Consider the following 18,219-nt stretch of genomic DNA (forward strand, 5'->3'; position numbering starts at 1 on the left):
TTTAGTTCATTGTGCACTTTGCATTCCAGCAGAATGCCCTGCTCTCCGGTGGTTGTAGTGAAATGACAGCCACCTCAGACACAGGAACTGTACCACTACAAAACAGTAGAAGCCATTTGGGACATAAAGAGAAGGACAACTCTACAGTTGCCTAATAAATAGGTGTTTCCTTGCCTTGCAGGTGCTTTTGGACAAGAGAAGATATCAGCCACCTTCCTTCCTCACTCACTGTCATGTTTACTGTGGTTGATGCTCCTCCTACTAGGTTAACGGTAGAAACTCGGCGGTGTCTTTGCTCCATGGACTGGCCATTGATATGAATGGAGAAAATTTCTGGCTTGGAACTCATTCCTATCAAATGCAAGCTAATGTTGTCATAGGCACAAGCCTCTAAATCTGAAAGAGAAATGAGAGCAGGGTTCAGAATACAGGCAAATCATGCAAGTTCCCTACACACACCAGGTCTGAAGTGAATATTCGCTCAAAACATTAAAAAAACTGACTCCTGTGATCAGTGTTTGTAACAAGAGGAAGTTTCAGAAGGTTGTATCTGTTCCATTTACCAAAATCCGGTACATCAGTGGAAAATAGGTGTTTAAATCTTACATGCAAGTGACAGCCTGACTTAGTGAGCTGGGGAAGAAGGAAGAAAACCAGTAGCCTCTTTTGGAAAGCTGACTGGTCCTTGTTTGGGGGGGAAAAAAACAACCAAAAACCAAAAATGAAAAAGGCAAGAATATAAGCTAAAGAATGAGGTTGTATCTAGTCACAGTAACTACCCTATTTGTTTAAAACCCCCCACCTAAGACTTTTATATTTCCTCAATGAACCGGACAGAGATATGAAAGTAGCTCCTTAGGAGAACATGGGCAAACACTAGCAACACAATAGCCCCGTTACCACCTTCCTAGTCTTTTCCCACTAAATTGTCTAATTTAATGGTAACTGACTTTCCACATCTAGGAGGTTCTTCACCTAGTATGTTCTATATGCTGTAAAACCAGCAGTGCACTTAACCCCATCAGCAGAATAAAAATTTAAAAAAGAGGGATTTCTCATTTAGTAATCCTGTTCTTTGAGCAGAACTCTTCCAAGAAGTAATTTTGTTATTCTTATCAGCAACATGGCATGACTTCCAGCAGCACAGTCTCTCTTCTAGAATTTAGATGCTCACAGATATGTTCTACAAAAGGCTGTATCGCATTCCTCCACATTCCTGTTCTCTTGCATAAAAAACAAAAGTAATATGCAGTCTTCATCAATGTTAATTTCTTCCCACATAAGCCTGAACAGTACCTGGCAATGTTCCATCAATATAGCCGTTAATGGTGTACTTGAGTGACGTTGATTTTTGCCAACTCTTGTTTTCATCAAACACACCAAACATCAGTACATACTCCTTGTCGAAAAGTTTCTGTGACCCGTCCTCATGTAGGCTTCCTATGAAGAAGAAACAACAGGTCTTAATTTGAAGCAGAAGTGAAGCAGTTTTCACATCGATGTAGTGGCATTAATGTGTATTTAATGAGCTTGCTTCACACGTTGGCATGTACTGGCTGAGCCTTAGCAAAACGAGACCTTAAGAATGCTCAGAGAGATTTTATTTCTGAAAGTACTTTGGGGTTGGGTAACCACGAAATCAAAAATCTGTAATATCCCAGAGGAGATTAAGCAACATGCAATGAATTGTCTCAGACAATTCTGGCAATGCATTACCTTAATGAACGGGAGCACCACACAGCCTCCTGTCCACAATCAGGCAGTGGACTCTCTCTTGAGACTGTGAGGCAAGGAGAAGAATGATGGCAGAGTCACCTGCAGTGTGAACACTGCCTTTTCAAGCACTACACTGAGGTCATCAGCTCCTTTAAAAAGCATAAAACCAACCACTCAGCAAACAACCTTTATTATACAGAAAGCTGACAAATACTGCCGAATTGGATCACTTATAAGAAACCATCTTGTTGAGTTTGTGATACAGGTGTGATTTCTGTCAACAAGTAGAACTCATTCTGGACATGCCACACAGAACTGGTGTGATTTTACTGATTCCTTCTGTAGATTGCTCACATCAAAACCTTTATTTTGCTACTTTCAATACATAATCCAGGACTAAAACAGATGTCCCTCTGGACTGCAGGAACTAAAAATTTGGGAGCTTGCTGATTGTTCTACTTAGGAAGAGACACTGGCAGTGGAAGCAGTTATCTTTAATGTAATCCTTTTTACTTATGACAGGCTACAAAGTCCTGTTCTCCTGCACAGAAGTCTCAGATCAGAGGAATATCTGCTTGTCACACTAAGAACATTCAGTCAGTGCTTTAACTCAAAAGTCCACTTTTTAACCTTCTCAGGGTTATACCACCTGTGCTGCTCTTAACGTGTCAGGCTGTGGTGGGTTGACCCCAGCCAGCTGCCAAGCACCCACACAGCCACTTCGATGTCCACCTCCAGTAGGACAGAGGAGAGAACAGGAAGAACAAAAGTGAGAAAACTTGTGGGTAGATAAAGATGGTTTAGGAGGTGAAAGAAAGAGGGGAAAACCACCCAACCAACACAAAGGAAATCTCTCATCATCTCCCACAAGCAGACTGATGCCCAGCCAGTCTCTCAGGAACAGCCACCTTGGAAGTCCTTCATTCTCCTGGCACTGCTCTTTCTTCCTCTACCTTCATTTTTATTGCTGAGAATGACATTACAAGGTAGGAGATATCCCTTTGGCCAATTTGGTTTATCTGTCCAGCTGTGTCCCCTCACAACCTCCTGCCCACCCCTGGCCAGCTAGCTGGGGAGATCTGAGCAGGAAAATGAGAAAGTCTTGACACTGTGCAAGCACTGTTCAGCAACAGCTAAAATATGGGTGTATTATCAACACTATTTAGCCACAAATCCAGAACACAGCACCATATGAGCTGCTGTGAAGAAATTAACTCCATACCAGCCAGACCAAGTACATGGGCATGTTGCACACCTACCACACGCAGTGCCTAGTCAAAGAAACCCTGTTCAGAAATTTAAAAATGTGAGTAGATAGCCATTTGTCTTTGCTCTAGCTAGAAACACATGCTCAAATCATCTTGAAGGTAGTGGTCAAACCAATCCATCTAAAACTCCTACCCAACTCAAGCCCACGGTATATGCATAAATTTGAGAAGCCTGGGAAGGAACGAAAGCAAGTAATTCCAAAGCATTTATCCAGATTCACTCCACCAATATGCCATAAAATGCGCCCATACACCCAAACGCAGACAAAGAAAACCCAAGAAAATTAGGAAAGCAACAAGTCCTAGATAATACTAAAAGGACTAATTCTCAAAAATCTTCAGGAGGAACGTAATTAATACTAATGCCACCCCTTTGAGGTGATACTTTGAGGCGTGTTCTGCAGTTAAATGGATATCTATCAGTGAGAAGAGTGCCCTTGTACAATCCACACTGCACCAGTTTTATGTTTATTTTCAGGAAAGCTTCAAGGTCCAAGTCCATGGAGTCTGCAGTCTATACAGAATGTCTGACTCAAACTGCAGGGAAAGAGGATCATGCTAAATAAGTCAGAGCTTTCAGTAAAAGGAGGATATATAACTTGGAATAAAACAGGATTTAAGGGATCAGCAAGTAGTTTCAGTAGCTTACACAGTGGTATGCTGTTTCAAACTCCCCTCACATCAGTGGCATGTACCTAGCAGTTATTTACAAGTCCTACAAAACACCCGTTCATATTAGCAGAGATTAAATTTAATGGCTGAAACTGCTAAAAATCTCAAGTCTCTGATCACATGCAAAGAAATTTTCAAAGACCTATAATCTGCTCAAGTCTGGCCATATTTTCAAATGACTAGCAAAAGGCACACTGCTCTGCGATTTCAAGTCCTTGTTACCAGAGCGTGGTGCAGCCTCTTGAGGCCTTTAAAAAGGTATGGGTAAAACAATTATTTCTTGCCTTCTTCTCTGGAGTGGCTGAACCATTTTGATTGAAGCTTAAAAAAAATATTTAGTCTAAGACAGGAAATTTGAGGTCATATATTTAGCAGTTAAGCAACTGAAAATGCAACCACTATAGGCAGATGTATCTATTAACAGCACGTTCTGTCCATCCTATAATTATAGGATGGATCTGCCTGAAAGCTGGCATTAAAAAACTTTAACATCTAAGAGAAAGATGTTGAAAACCATTTACTTTACACTGCACGTAAAGATGTGAAAAGGAAAATAATATATCTTTCCTCATTACCATACAACCTTTATTAAGAAATGAAAGTATATTAGTAGTCTTAAATGAAGAAATGAAACTTATAGTAGTCTTAAAGCATTTCATTACCTTTTTTACAGATAAGCAGTGCTCCAATCAGACCAGAGTTAAAATCCATTGCCATGTTCTCATGAGAATAATAAGCATAAGTAAGACAAGGAAGGTCAGCTTCTCTTGGACCAACTTCTTCTGTTATATCCCACATATATGTGTAGACCTGGCCTGGAAGTACAGCATCATCTCGTTTTTCTGCAGATGATGTTCTGTCATCATACAGGGAGCCTGCCAAGAAAAGTCAATAGGGTGGCATGAAGACAAAGAGCAATTAAAGCATCTGTAATGCCATCCTACAATCAATTCCAAAAGCTTGGATTGTTCTTGCCTATATGATACTTCAGCTTCAAAGAGGTAAGTGATGATTCTCTCACAATGTGGAGAGTAACTGTTCCACCATCCTGTTTCTTACAGATTAAAGATTCCCTAGAACTGTCATCACTGCAGGGGGTTAGGAGGGCAGGAAGCTTCAGCCTCTGCTCACTGATACTCCTTGGAGGAATACCGTCCACTTTGTCAACTTTCTCATTGTCTCTCAAAGCTACTGCACAGACTAGCATCGCCTTGCTGCCTTAGATCTTTTGTGCACTGCGTATCAAGATGGCAGTAACGGCTCATATCTATGCCTACCATATCCAACAAACCTGCAGTACGACAAAGGGGAGCCAGAGAATCCAAATCCTAGGTGCAAAAGGCACATTAATAAGATAGTCAAACTGAACTCCTTATCACTTCCAATAACATGTGCTGTTCAGCTCCATGAGACGGGCTTGCAAAACTCTTTGTACTGACACAACAAAGCCTTGAATAAATTTGTAAACTGCAGGGCAGAGCTCTGGCTCAGCACCCAGGGCAGGGCAATCCAAGAAGCACAAACTCTCTCTGTGCTAGTGCAGACATTTAACTGTCAATTTGGTCACAGTTTATGATCTCTTCTTGCTAGTCTCATGAGGGTTCCAGGAACAAAACACCACAAAGCTGAGCATGAAATGCTGAGTAGCAGAGCAACGTGATCAGCACTGTCAACTGCCTTTACCAATAATGCTTTGATTATGCTACCGCAAGGGATTTGGAAAAGTTTTTTTAAGACTTGTATTTAAAAGTTTACATGTCCTGAAATAGAATATTTTGCAATGAGATGGGGGTTGGACCAGATGACCTCTAGAGGTGCCTTCCAACCTCAACCAGTCTGAGATTCTGTGAAACAGTACTAGCACACAGGCAGCTGGTCAGGAAACTGTGTGTCAGATGACACTCCTATTCCTAGTGGTTCACTGCTCAACAAGAAAGGAGCTGGCAATGGGTGCAAAGTTTTAATCCAGGATCGACAGATATTTGTGTTACACATTCTCAAACATTGGTCTGGGGCCCTCTCAATATTTCATGCAGTAGTAAATGAACAAAACATGGAGGTTTTATAGTATTTACCTTCTGCATTTTTGTTGTAAACTACACCTTGGGCATGAATACTGACTGGCTTGTCAGCCATATTATTAAGGTGAACGACTAAAGTGTCTCCCACTTCAGCACGCAGAGTTGGTCCCAGAAGTCCTGTAGTTATTCAAGATAAAGAGAGTGGAAAATGTGAGCAAAACAGTATGTTTAGTGAAACAGAGTTCTCTTCCCCGCATTAGGAAATGTGAGCTCTCAAAGTACAAGTTGCAGAATACAGGCAGAGAACGTAACACCACTGCAGTGAAGATTTACCCGTAAAAAGGCATGTGGGGATTTAAAACCTGCAGCTCATAGTCAGGAATGTTATACATTGTATATCTGGCAACTAGCACTTAAAAAATCACAGGAAAATGGTAGATTTGGGAAAAAAACACCAGTTATTTCCAGATACAGAAAATTTATCAAAAGGTTCATGTTGACATTCATTGGGAATTTCTATGAATCCTTCACATATGATTTAATTAAACAGTTTTAGGAAGGCAGACATTTTATAATTTAAGAATTTAGAGAAAGGCATTCAAGCACATCTCTTTGAATAGCACTCTCAATGGCAAAAGTCACAGAACAAAAAGATCTTTCAATCCCAAAATGTTATCTAAAGAAATCATCAGTTCCATGCTGCAAACTTCCTGAGGCATAGCCTGCAGAAGGTTTCAAGAGGAGCTTGTATCCCTACTCCTTAGGTTGCAAAAATAAGCAATGGAAGAAAACTGCTAAGACAACCTTTGGCTTGTTAGTCTCTTGTAACTATTTTGTAAACTTCTTTCTCTGAAAAGAAAGAAGCAGTTTCAGAAAACACAGGAGAACAAACAAAACTGGAAGGAATCAGATCATAGACTAGACCTTTAGTGCAACTTGTAACAATTTCATATCAGCAACTTCACACACATTTACTTTGAAATCTAAATCTGAACATCTAACATCTGAAGTTATTTTATCTATTAATATGAAACACAGACTTTAAAAGTACTCTGCATAAGTATCAGGACACAAGTACCATACTTACGTATAGTGTAAGTACAAGGACTTGCCTCCATCCATTTAAAGTGTCTTCAAGCAGCAAGACACGCAAAGGCAAGGGAACATCTTTCACACCCAACCTCACAGTTTTCCTTTCCACTGATCTATCAGAAACATAGCAGGCCTTGAGCTCCTTCCATGTGAATTTCTAGTGTCAGCTCTGTGACTGCCACACAAGTCTAAATGTGTATGGGAAGTCTCATCAGATGCTGAAAACAAAGGGAACAACTTTGTACCGTGCAACTAATTTGCAGATAGGACTGAGCCCCGGCCTCTGAAAATGCAACGTCTCTGTGGCCTTTGAAAGCTTAGTGCCCTGTAGAGACCTCATCCCTGTGCCTATTTGGTTTATGTGCAAAACAATGGACACAAAAATGCAAGCTTGCTTAGCTTGTTACTGGCTTTGTAACAAACGACAAATAAAACCACTCCGAACATTTTCTTCCTGTTTACCTGCAAATATATTTGCCGGCTTTTCTTTTTTAAAATCGACTTCATATTCTCTGTAAGAAATTTTCTTAAACACAGGATCTGAATGTTCCAATCTGAAACCAAAAGAGTTACAAAAAAATTTAAAAGGACAAAGATTCCCAGAGATGTCATGGCTGTTTAACGGGTATCTCAGAACATGAATCCTGCAGTTACATTCAATCACTTACACATTTTGCTGAAGGCAAGGCACACAGTCCAACTCTTTGTAGTGTCCTCCTCTCTCCCTCTTACTCTATTGAATCTATGATGTTCCTGAGCTAGGCCATTCCATGCCAGACATTCAATTACAGTACCCAGTACAGTTTAACCCCGATTTTGCTGGTGATTCCTATATGTCATTTTGATCCTGCGATGAAGATCTTTGTTTTGTCCATTTAAGACACAGAGGAAGATGTCTTGACCATGCTTAACCTAGAGAGCATCTGACAAAGCACTGAAAGAAACCTGCATTTCTCTTTACTCAGCCCCATGCTTGAACTTTAAGAATCAGCACAAGGATTCTGAAACAGCATTAACAGCAAGCTCCTGCAGCAGCAGTGACCTTGGAGGCAAGCACAAAACCGTTCCCTGACAACAACTAAAGATCTCACAGCAAGTCAGAAAACAGCTTTCTGAGAAACACTGCAAGTGTCCTTAGCGTTGGTTTGTAGATGAATCGGGCACCCGGTAGACCAACGATGTTTCCTTAGAAAATATTTAGGCAAGCAAAAGGAAATCAGCACACAACACATCTGGAGTGGAAATAATGATGAAGAGAGGGCCGAAGGGATAACAGCTTGTATTTAGTTTCACATTTACCGGTTGATTTCTTATGTATGATGACTGGATTCAACAGTAATTCCACTTGTTTTTTCAATAATGCCCTTTCAGGCACATTTAACAGTGGGGAGCTGATGGGCTGCTCAAGCACAGAGAGGGTGGGCAGAGATAACACAGTGCGCAACTTCAGTGACATCCAGGGTCCATAAGGGGGAGATGTCTTTTTGTAGACATCTTTTGTAAATCCCTCTGCGACACGTTCTTGCGAGAGAAGCGTCAGGCAGAAGCGGTTCATGTTTCAATTCATTCTGCTCTCTAAAGTCACTGACAAAATCTTGTTTCACTCTTTAAGGAGAAGGACCTGATCCCCAACCTTCATTGCCAAGTGCTGCCGTAATGCAGCAATGCTCAACACAACACACGTATAAGACTATGGGGTAGAAGGGGAAATTTTTCAATGCCAATTTTATAGCTAGAAGGAACAAAATACGTAGCTTACTAACACTTCAGAAATCTCAGACTACGCAAGCAGCTCTAGTTAGGTAGCTTTTGAGAATGGCAGCAGCAGTGCTGCATGAACAGATAATACATTTTCCCTTTGCTCTGAAGCGTCTTATCACTTGTACATGGCGACAAATCTCCTCAAAGATAAGACAACTGACACTCAGAGAAGTTAAGTGTCGTTTTCTAGCCTCTCTGACTGGAAAATTAAGGAAATAGTTCAGGAGGAACGCATTTTCAGCCTCTCTTCAGTTATTTAGAGCCAAAAGCAGCAAAGTATCAGATTCCTACGCTGTATTTAGACATTCAGCTTCTAATGAAATCAGAGCACGTTACATACCCAAATGCCTTTGGGATCCAAGCCAGTAGCTTTTCCTTAGTGTTGGTTTTTCATTTTTTTTTTGAGTTAAATTTCTATAAGCTCTACAAAGTTCATCAGACCTGCTTGGGATGTGACTCGCTTTAAACACTTATGTGAAATATTTCAATAGGCACTGTGTATGAAAAACTCTTAGCTAAGCAGAGGGTACCTCAGCTGAGGTTTGAGGCAGTTCTGTGGGTGTGTACTGCATGAAAACAGTCTATCCACAATGTGATGCTTAATGAAACAGCAGTTGATGCTTATATTGATGCATCCAGTGCAGAGGAGAATGAAGTTCCAAGTACTAAATTCACATGTCTGCATCAATACTTAAAATGGCATTTGATTTCATATTCCTACATTTAAATCCTGTTTTTGTCTGTCTTGCCAGTTTGACATTATGCTTATACCAGTTGTATTAAACTTCCAAGAGGAGTTTTAAAATCATAGAAACTTTGGTTTAATTAAGTCTTGAAAAAAAGAGTAGTTAGAAAGTCTAAATCTGAACTGGAAAGTCCTTTCCATAACATCCAGAAATGCAATACATATTAAAAAAAAAAAAAAGAATAATGAAATAAACAAGCCATCCACAGAATAAAAAAATGCAGTAGTATCCAAATACACCTTTCAATGTAGGAGAACAAGTAACTTGTACCATTTCATGCCACTTCATGAACAAAAGCTGTGTATGGCATAAGAATGAAGCCTAATTTAAACAGAATTCTGAATTACACCCAAGTTTTGTCATCTACAGCATTGCACTTGCAGTGTTTATAATCCTAAGGATAATAGTGGTAATGCAAATAAGATACTTTATATGCTTGATTGGCATATGCATGTGGGCTGGCCGTTCTGCAATTCTATCTGAAAAAATAGGAAATTAATATTTTCACTTAATGAAGTACAGCAATGCTTGATCCTACCACCTTTACTTGGCAGAACTCAGGACAGACATTTCACAAAAACTACTGAACAACTCAGAAACAACATAGCTAGTTCCAAAGTTCACCAGCCTCTGATTTAAGTGAAAGTGATAGTATCCATATTGGAACATATTTATTCCTTCAGCAAATTCTAAAGTCTGAATGTTTTCAAAATCTTACCAAAGCATGGCTCAACATTGCTCAAAATCCATATACCTAAAATTACATTAAAACAACCAAAACAGCAAACATCAACCCACACAGAAGATGATAAAGCAAGCTCTGGAACATATTTACAAAAGTGCTCTGGAAACAAAAGTAATTCTACCCACTAATGAAGTAAATAAAAAGGAGCTTTTAATACTTCACTGGCTCCAGTTCAAATCATGCTGTTCAAAGTCACACAAATTCCTCTGAAGCCAATAGATCAGGCTCTAAAATCCTCCTGAGCTCTAAAATTCCACAGGAGTTGAGACAGATAAAATACTTTCAGTCACAAGAGAGGACTAGTTTCATCCTTATCCTGTACGTTCTTACCTGGACTTTTCCTCAGATTCCGGTTTGTAGGTCCAGCTAGTGATCTGAGCAGCTATATAGTGCTCCCTGACCTTCGTAGCTCCCACCACAAGCTTCTCTGAGTCTGGCCACCATGAACCAAGCAGAAGCAAGAGAAAAAGACGCATGCAGTGGAGTGTCATGGTATAGATGCCTGTTGATGCTGCTCTGGAAGTCAAGGCAGAAACCGCTGCTTTTATTGCTGTTGCTGCTTCTAACTTCCCCTCAGAAATGAAATAATTATGATGCAAGAGGGTAACAGCATTTGCTACGCTCAGGTCATTGCTCTTCACCTCCTCCTCCCCTTGCTGACAGGGATCCAAATAAAGATAAAAAAACCTGTTTAAACTACCTTCCCTCCCCTCCTCCACACCATCTTCAGTGAGCACCAAGGAGAAGCAGCTTCAGCCCCATTACAAACTGTGGTTGGGTCATTGTCTACTGAAGCAGCAGGGTATCAGAGGCAGAAAACAATTACTTAGATTACTTACAATTACAGGATATTTGAGTTGCATAGTTAGGAAGAAGGGGGGCATATTTTCTATCTTCGCAGAAAACAGAAACGCAGCACACAGCTGGCACTGATGGAAATTTCCCGGTTAGATGCTACATCTCCTAAGAAATCATTCCCAGTTAGAAAGCAAAATGCTGAGGGATTAGGTGTGGGGACTAGAAGAGCTAAGTCCAGTTCAAATCTAGTACATACACTACATACTCAGAATAGTAAGCCAGTAACCTTTCCAAATATGTTGTCAGCTTCAGTTTGGTTCCTACTACACTCAAGTATCTCAGGTATTGGATAACGAACTGGCTTCTCAGTGGCAGGTAGGTGACAGGTCAGCCTGAAGATTTGCCCATAGTCAGAATCCTTCTAATTCAGTCTTGATTAGGATCTGTTGGCATTTATCTAAAGAGAAATGATTAAGAAAATACCTTTTGATAAGCTAACTCCAAATATCAACTATATCACCAGAAACGTTTCCCTGGTTTTGACAGTGCTGAGTTTGTCAAAACAACAAGAAAATTGTTGAGTGTGTTTTCCATACACTGGGATTACTGGAAGAAGAAAAACCCCCACCTATTTTTTTCATGGATAAAAGATCACAATAACTTTTTCAATAATGTTTTGCTAATGTTTCCATGGAAAAAGTTACCTAAAAACCCAAATCAAAATAATTCAACTCCAGATCCAGATGAAAATAAGGACATTTCCTCAGACTACTTCAAAAGAAAACCTGATCTAGATTTGACATATTGTTCAATAGCAGAATGGTCTAACTGGCAGCTTGGTTAGTTCTATCCAAACTATATAGTACCACATGGCCTTAGGAGAGACTGGGGAAATGGTTGGAAAAAGATTGATGAAGACCAATAGCTAAATGCTCCCTAGCAAACTTCAGAATAGTTTGGTGCCTAAACCTGAAAACAATTGTGATCAGTTGGACAGCGTAAGACTACAGACATCATGGTACAGTTTCATGGCAGCAAATTGAACTTAAATTACCTCCTACTGCACCTGCGTGGAGCTAATCACTTGTTCCCATGAGCTGCTTTGACATACACATTATGTATGAAAAGGATTCACAACCCAGAATCCAGCAACAATGAAGTTGGACCAGAATGTATGCACTGATATTGAAGAGAAAAATCTTTGGTAAACACAGTATTTAATTACTAATTGATTATTGTTCTGATTGAAGAACTCACCATAATCCTTGGTAAACTATTTCAGTAATTTTTAATTAGAAAGTTATGATATTTGTCTCATTTCTACTCTGGTCCCAATCTCATCTCTGGCTCAGGATCTATTTCAATGCTGGTGCTTAAGAGTTTGACAGTTGATGTGAAAATACCTATAGTTTAGATTTTAGGAAATAAATCTCTGGGCAGATAGACAATTCCTTCTTTCGATCCACAACTGATGGGAAGCAGCTGCTGCTGAAGCGCCTGGCACATTGTGTTGATTCTAAACCATTCTCACTGTTAAGTTAGCTTGTCTCATCTCCAGGTCTTCAACATCCGTACAGAAGCACACAGAAAATATCACATGTCTCAGAAAGAAACTGATCTGTGTTTGAGTCCAAACTCCACCCACTGGGCTTTACAACACTGTTCCTAAAGCTCCTTCCCATACAGGGGTTTGAAGACAACGTATTCTTATGTGACTGGCTGAGGAGATGAAACTGAAATACACTTTAAACGAGTCTTCCTGTAATTCTGTTTAATGAACAAAGTATTTGAATTTGAATTTTCCATTATAGGTTTTTAATACTTAATTCTTCCCTGTAATAAAAGCTAAAAGGTTGCAGGCTAAAAATTAATACTCAGAATACCTGCTTAAAACCCCTTGCTTTGTGACTGTGAGCTAGGAATCATCAAAGCTGACATCAATGAGTTACTTCCCTTTTACCCATTTTGATGAATTTGGGGGTTACATTTTTTCAAATTTCTTAGCCAATGAATCGTGCAGTACCAATCAAATGGTAAAAGAAACTAAAAATGCGTTACAACAGTGAAATTACTTTTACAAGGGTGGCTGATAATCCTGATAGTTTTAAAGAAGAGTAGCAAATTAGACCAGATATACTTTCCATTAAACTACATGGATTAGCATGTATTACCCTCTTTAATCCTTTAAGAACAAAAAGTCCAATATTGTCTACCCCCTTATTTTCTTCTCTTCCTGTAGAAGGATTCTCTTAGAATCAATGTAAGGTTGAGCTGCCTGAAATTATCTGGGTCAGCCTGTTTTTTTTTTTTTAATTTTTAATTTTCTTTAAGCTATTGCATTATGTTATCTCCTAGACCGAGGCTTTGGGAAGTTTCACAGTGTTCTGAAAATCATTATTAATAATCCAAAGATCTTGTTCTCTTTCACCTGGCCATTAATTTCTGATATGTGCAATTATATCCTCTGTCTGACATGGTGGAAGTCTCAATATATGCACATAATTTTTTAGAGAGCATTGGTTGCCTGCAAGCTATTACTAGTAGTCACATGACAAGTGACTACAGAATACATTCTTCAGGCTGAAGTCTTCCAAGACAGTGCAACTTTATTGTCTATTAATCTATATAGCCATAATCTTAGCTTCTTCAAAACACTGCACATGCAGCAAACTTCATATTTGATCCTCATTACTTACTCATGCGTTTAAATGTAATTTACATTTGGTCACCAGCAACATCAAAAGATCTTGTGGGCAAAAGCCATTCATGGAAGAGCACAGGTCTAGTCCATGCTGGCAAAACAATCTCTGCAGCATGATGAACAATGTTATTCCCAAAACTAAACAGTAGCTTTGGATGTACTGATAGCGAGATGCCAGATGAAAAGAAAGCATGGAAAGAGAAGCATAAACAATGCTTTTTAACACTAAAAGCTGGTCTTGCATCTTCAAACTGGGGAAGATTACTGTCTGTTCTGACACCCAGTAATTATGATCCTGATTCTTGTTATGCTATATACGAAAACATACTAAGAGTGTATGCACAGTACTGCTCTAAGGCTTTAAAACTAACTGGAATTGCCAATTTTTCACCCAGAATAGCCTAGGCTGAGTATGAGCAATCAGGAACAAATAATTCTTTTTTTTAAAAGAGCTGTAAAAGTGGTGATTTGCAACTTTCCGCAAATTACAGATCAGGAGCCACCATAAACTTGGTTCTACTTCATCACAAATACTATCCTATCCTCGCATTTGCTAGCAGGCAGCCATACCCTGATAGCTGCCATCAGTTCTAACAGTTGTATTATAGAGGCTGGGAGGGAGCTCGTATAGAGAAGTTGTAAAACAATTATTGAATTGGTTACTAATAATGCCCTCACATAGATCTCTCTGTCAAACACACAACTAGATGCCCAACAGTCCAGCAAGCATACTTTGTTTAGTGCAGGGTGAAAGGACTTTCATAGGCAAACAAGGAGTTAATTATTGATCAGCAGTGAACACATCGTTCTGAAGTAGGTAAAAGACAGAGGGTGCACTTACCAGGTCTGCCAGGCACAACTCGGAACAGAACCCATCAGATAAATATCTTCACTTCTGCAAGAAGGCACTAAAGCCAAGAAAGGTTAATCTGTGAAACGGCTCATTTTGTAAGTTTAAAGTAGATGTTCTATATCAAAAACCACATGAGCAGGCAAAAAGAAAAGATGGCAGAGGAACTCAGGCTTCCTTTCAGACAACAACTTACTCAAAAGGCATACATACATGCATTTTGCATTTGATGGCAGCTGATATATGAGCACATTCTGCATAACTGCTAGAGGAAGGCAGGCTGTGCAACTTGTGTGGGGCACACACACCACAAGGCAGTAGATGCAGAACAGTATTTCAGACTGTTCTGGTGCTAAAGACTTCAGGAGACAGATAACCACATTGATTTAAACCTAAAGACATTCACATGCTCTATTTTTCCTGTATTTTTCCTTAGCAGAAAAGCAAGTGTCCTTGATTAGAACTGGGTGTTTCCCCAGTCAGTATGTTTGCCAAAACCAATTATTTAGCAGGACCTGAAACTATTTACACAGAAACGCTGAATTCAATAAAGTTTCAGAGAAAAAGAAATATGTGAATTTTCTAAATATTATAAAACCTAATTTCAGTGCTTTAACAAATTTTGTCTAAGACCACTGGCTTTTGGTCTGAAAAAAAAATCATTTTAAGGAACAAAAAGAGAGAAAAATACACTAGCTTCCTCTCTTCAACAACATTAATAACGTCGCACTCAAAATTCTAGACTGACCCAAAAGAAGCCTTTTTTTTTCCCCTCTGTGCGTTTAATTTTTGCCAGAAAATTTTCAGTTTGGCTCCACAAAGAATTTTGCTCCCACTCTAAACCATGTTTGTGTTCTCTGTGTTCCAGTTTGTCTTCTTTACTACAGAGATTTGTTTATTTGCCCAGGCTTAGAACTGATATGCTAAATGAGCCCAGCTGCCCTCCTGCTAAGTCAGTCTAGCAGCACATTCAACTTGGCTTGTTTTCAGGGGGGAATAAAAGTAATAAGATCAATGCCCACAGCATGATGTTAACCAGGTGGTACAGGATTGCAAGAGTTTGCAACTAGGAAGATTTGCATCTTTTTATCATAAATACTTGTTGGAACTGAAAGTGGATTATCAAAAAAGAGAGCCTCTTATCAAGTTGTATACATACCTACTTCCAACAATAGGTATGATACTTGGGGTTCATTAACTTTTTCTTCTTTCACATGGTTGCATTTTCTACATCCAGGTATCTTTTTTTTTTTTAAAAAAAAGTACACTTGGAACAATTCTTAGGAATTACCAGCAGAGAAGGTTAATTTCCAATAGGAAGCTGATAGCTTTCAGGAAACATGAAATCAATAAGCTTTTAGCATAATAAGACACTACATTACTCTGTCCCTACGGACTTTACGACACCAAGACAAACTGAAGGCATTCTACTTCTCTAGCAGCAGATCAGGCTGCTCGTTAGCAAGCTGGCTAAACAAGCTCCACTTTCCCATACCTAAAAATGCAGCCACAAAAGGACAAAGCTGAAACTGCCCTCATTCTTTAACTCTATTTCCACCCTTCATTATTTATAGGTCAGACTTTGATTAGACTTTTAGAAGACTGAATACAGAAGTGCACGTCCCATGTATCGCTTGGAAGCTACTGCTTTGATCTTTTAATTCTAGGTTTATTTTATTTAAAGCAAGTATTTTTTGTATTTTTAAAAGTATTTCATGTAAATTGAGGACTAGGTATCTTAGATTTGACAACAGAGCTTGTGACGATCATAACTCATTCCCTTAACTTTGGTTCAGATTCAGTGGAATTAAAATTTCACCCACATCTTCACTGCATGCAGCACCTGTAAACTAGAATGCACTCAAAGTCCAAGATCAAGAGATAGAGATCTAGAAGGCAAATAAAGAGCCACAAGAACTGTAAGACATGCAGTAGGAAAGGGACTCCAGCAGAGCAGAACTTCCCAGGAGCTATTTTGAGGTAGAGGCAAGATTCAGACAATTAATGACCATGTAGGATTTGCCAGAAGCTATAACTGGTTACTGTGTTTGCATGTGTTTATAGCAGCAATCTTCACTTCTCACAGGAATTTTTAATACTAGTCCCGAACAGAAGAAAAGGATTAACGTCCAGTACAACAGCTGCAAGTGAACCCAGGTCAGATTTGCTTGCTCAGGTGCAGCCACTTTGATATCCAGCCAAGCAGAGCACCACGCATCAGGTTTTGTAATACTAGATACTTCTGTGCTACAAATGCCCCAAGACATTAAATATCATGGTGCTGATGGAAGCCATTGGCAAGTTCTCTTGCAGTTCTGCTGCTCCTCTGTTCTTCTGCTAGGGCGAGAGAAAAGTGCCTTCATCAGTTTATACTTAAAAAAAGTAAATCATGGCACTTAGTTCCGTCAGCAGCCTGACGAAGAAGAATGTGATATGTGTTAACTCAACATACTAGAGACCAGTGAAAGGCTAATCCACCAAAGGAGAACAGACACCTTTTAGGGAGAAGGATGTTTCAAAAGATTCTGACAGAGCAAAGAAAAAAACCCACTATACATCACTGCTGGTTATTTTAAGTCATACTACCTCTTCGCTCGCCCCCCAAACCCCCCTATCTGTTGGGTGGAGGACAGCTACTTCCTTTGTTACCAAAAATCCCAAAACAACTTTGAGATTAGTCTGATAGGGAAAATCCTACGGCATGACTCAGTGGGTGTGGTTAAGTTTTACCAGGTTTCAGCTAGCATTACTCTTCACTTCTATAGACATTGCTTAAGATATTGTCCAAGAAAGAGGAAGTGAAGATAGTATCAAAAGAGGAAAGCCAATTTAAGCATAGTACACAGAACTTGATTACAGGCTCTCATGTAAGTAATAGCATGGTACAGGGGACAGCCAAGACAGGAACCAGTTGTGCCAGGACAGGGACCAACCTTCCTACCCAACAGTAAATTCAGTCAGTTGCAGACACCCAACTTCAGATTACCTTGTAGAATGCAAGTTGGATGTCTGGGAGACAAAGATGCTGTCCTGAAAGCTAAAGAGAGTTTAAGGGAACCTAATAAATATGAACACACACACACACACACATCTATATATGATGGTCCTTTCTTCCCATTTTCATGAATGAAAACCCCACATTTTTATAAGGCAGAAAGTGGCTGCTAAAGCCTGGATGCATCTGCAGTCTTTGAATTCATAAACCACTCTGTCTATATTTACCCCCAAAAGGAAACCATGCTATTAGACTACCAGTTAGTGCAGTTGAGGCAGACAAGTAATCGAGATTAAACCTTGCTCTACCATAGCAATCTTCTCCCTCTACCCCCAAGCTGTAATTTTGTCAGTAAGACTTGTTCTCACCATTATTACAAGATGAACAGATTACATACTAATATTCCTCCTTTGTCTCCCAAAAAGTTCCATTTTAAAACACTAGTCTTGCTCAAGTGTAAATCTAAATCACCTTTCAAAGCTTAGTTAGTTAGATGTTTTAGTTTAAGATGTAGTCAAACTTTCCTAACAAGATGACCACTTATTTTCTTTCAGCTTTCAAAATCCTCCTCCAGCTAGAGGAAACATAACCAGTCATAACTAGGAAAACACCACGTAACTCTCAAGTGAATTTAAAAGGAAGAAAAATAATCAAAAATTTGCATTTTCAGGAATTGGCAATGAAGCCTAAAGCATTAGGCTTCTACTAGGAAAGTAGATTTTAGCTTCCAATATAGACAAAAATAATCTTCTGTTGAAAGGAAAGTGAAGGAATTATGGAGAAAAAAAATCCCACCTCTTAGTGCAGTGTCTGTATTGGAATGAAAGTGATTTATTTATATTACACACAAAGAT

The 18,219-nt window shown here is 39.3% G+C and overlaps 1 protein-coding gene across 4 annotated transcripts in view; it reads right to left on the minus strand.

The window, feature by feature from the left end:
* The window catches only part of F5 (coagulation factor V), a 45,330-nt gene that overhangs the window by 25,310 nt on the left and 1,801 nt on the right, over nt 1-18,219 (minus strand). Inside the window, exons 3-10 of one of the 4 annotated variants that reach the window (XM_074808096.1) lie at nt 14,362-14,428; nt 11,106-11,276; nt 10,352-10,537; nt 7,232-7,323; nt 5,732-5,854; nt 4,319-4,531; nt 1,297-1,440; nt 175-396 (exon numbers count right to left, since the gene is read on the minus strand). In XM_074808096.1, the coding sequence (XP_074664197.1) occupies nt 175-396; nt 1,297-1,440; nt 4,319-4,531; nt 5,732-5,854; nt 7,232-7,323; nt 10,352-10,512 (955 nt within the window). In that variant the 5' untranslated portion in view covers nt 10,513-10,537; nt 11,106-11,276; nt 14,362-14,428. Of the gene's footprint in view, nt 1-174; nt 397-1,296; nt 1,441-4,318; nt 4,532-5,731; nt 5,855-7,231; nt 7,324-10,351; nt 10,722-10,860; nt 10,986-11,105; nt 11,277-14,361; nt 18,106-18,219 lie in introns of those variants that run through there. The other 3 variants (XM_074808105.1, XM_074808114.1, XM_074808118.1) reach the window with 3 other exon arrangements.

The sequence above is a fragment of the Strix aluco genome, chromosome 2 (assembly GCF_031877795.1).
Source record: "Strix aluco isolate bStrAlu1 chromosome 2, bStrAlu1.hap1, whole genome shotgun sequence".
Taxonomy (NCBI): Eukaryota; Metazoa; Chordata; class Aves; order Strigiformes; family Strigidae; genus Strix; species Strix aluco.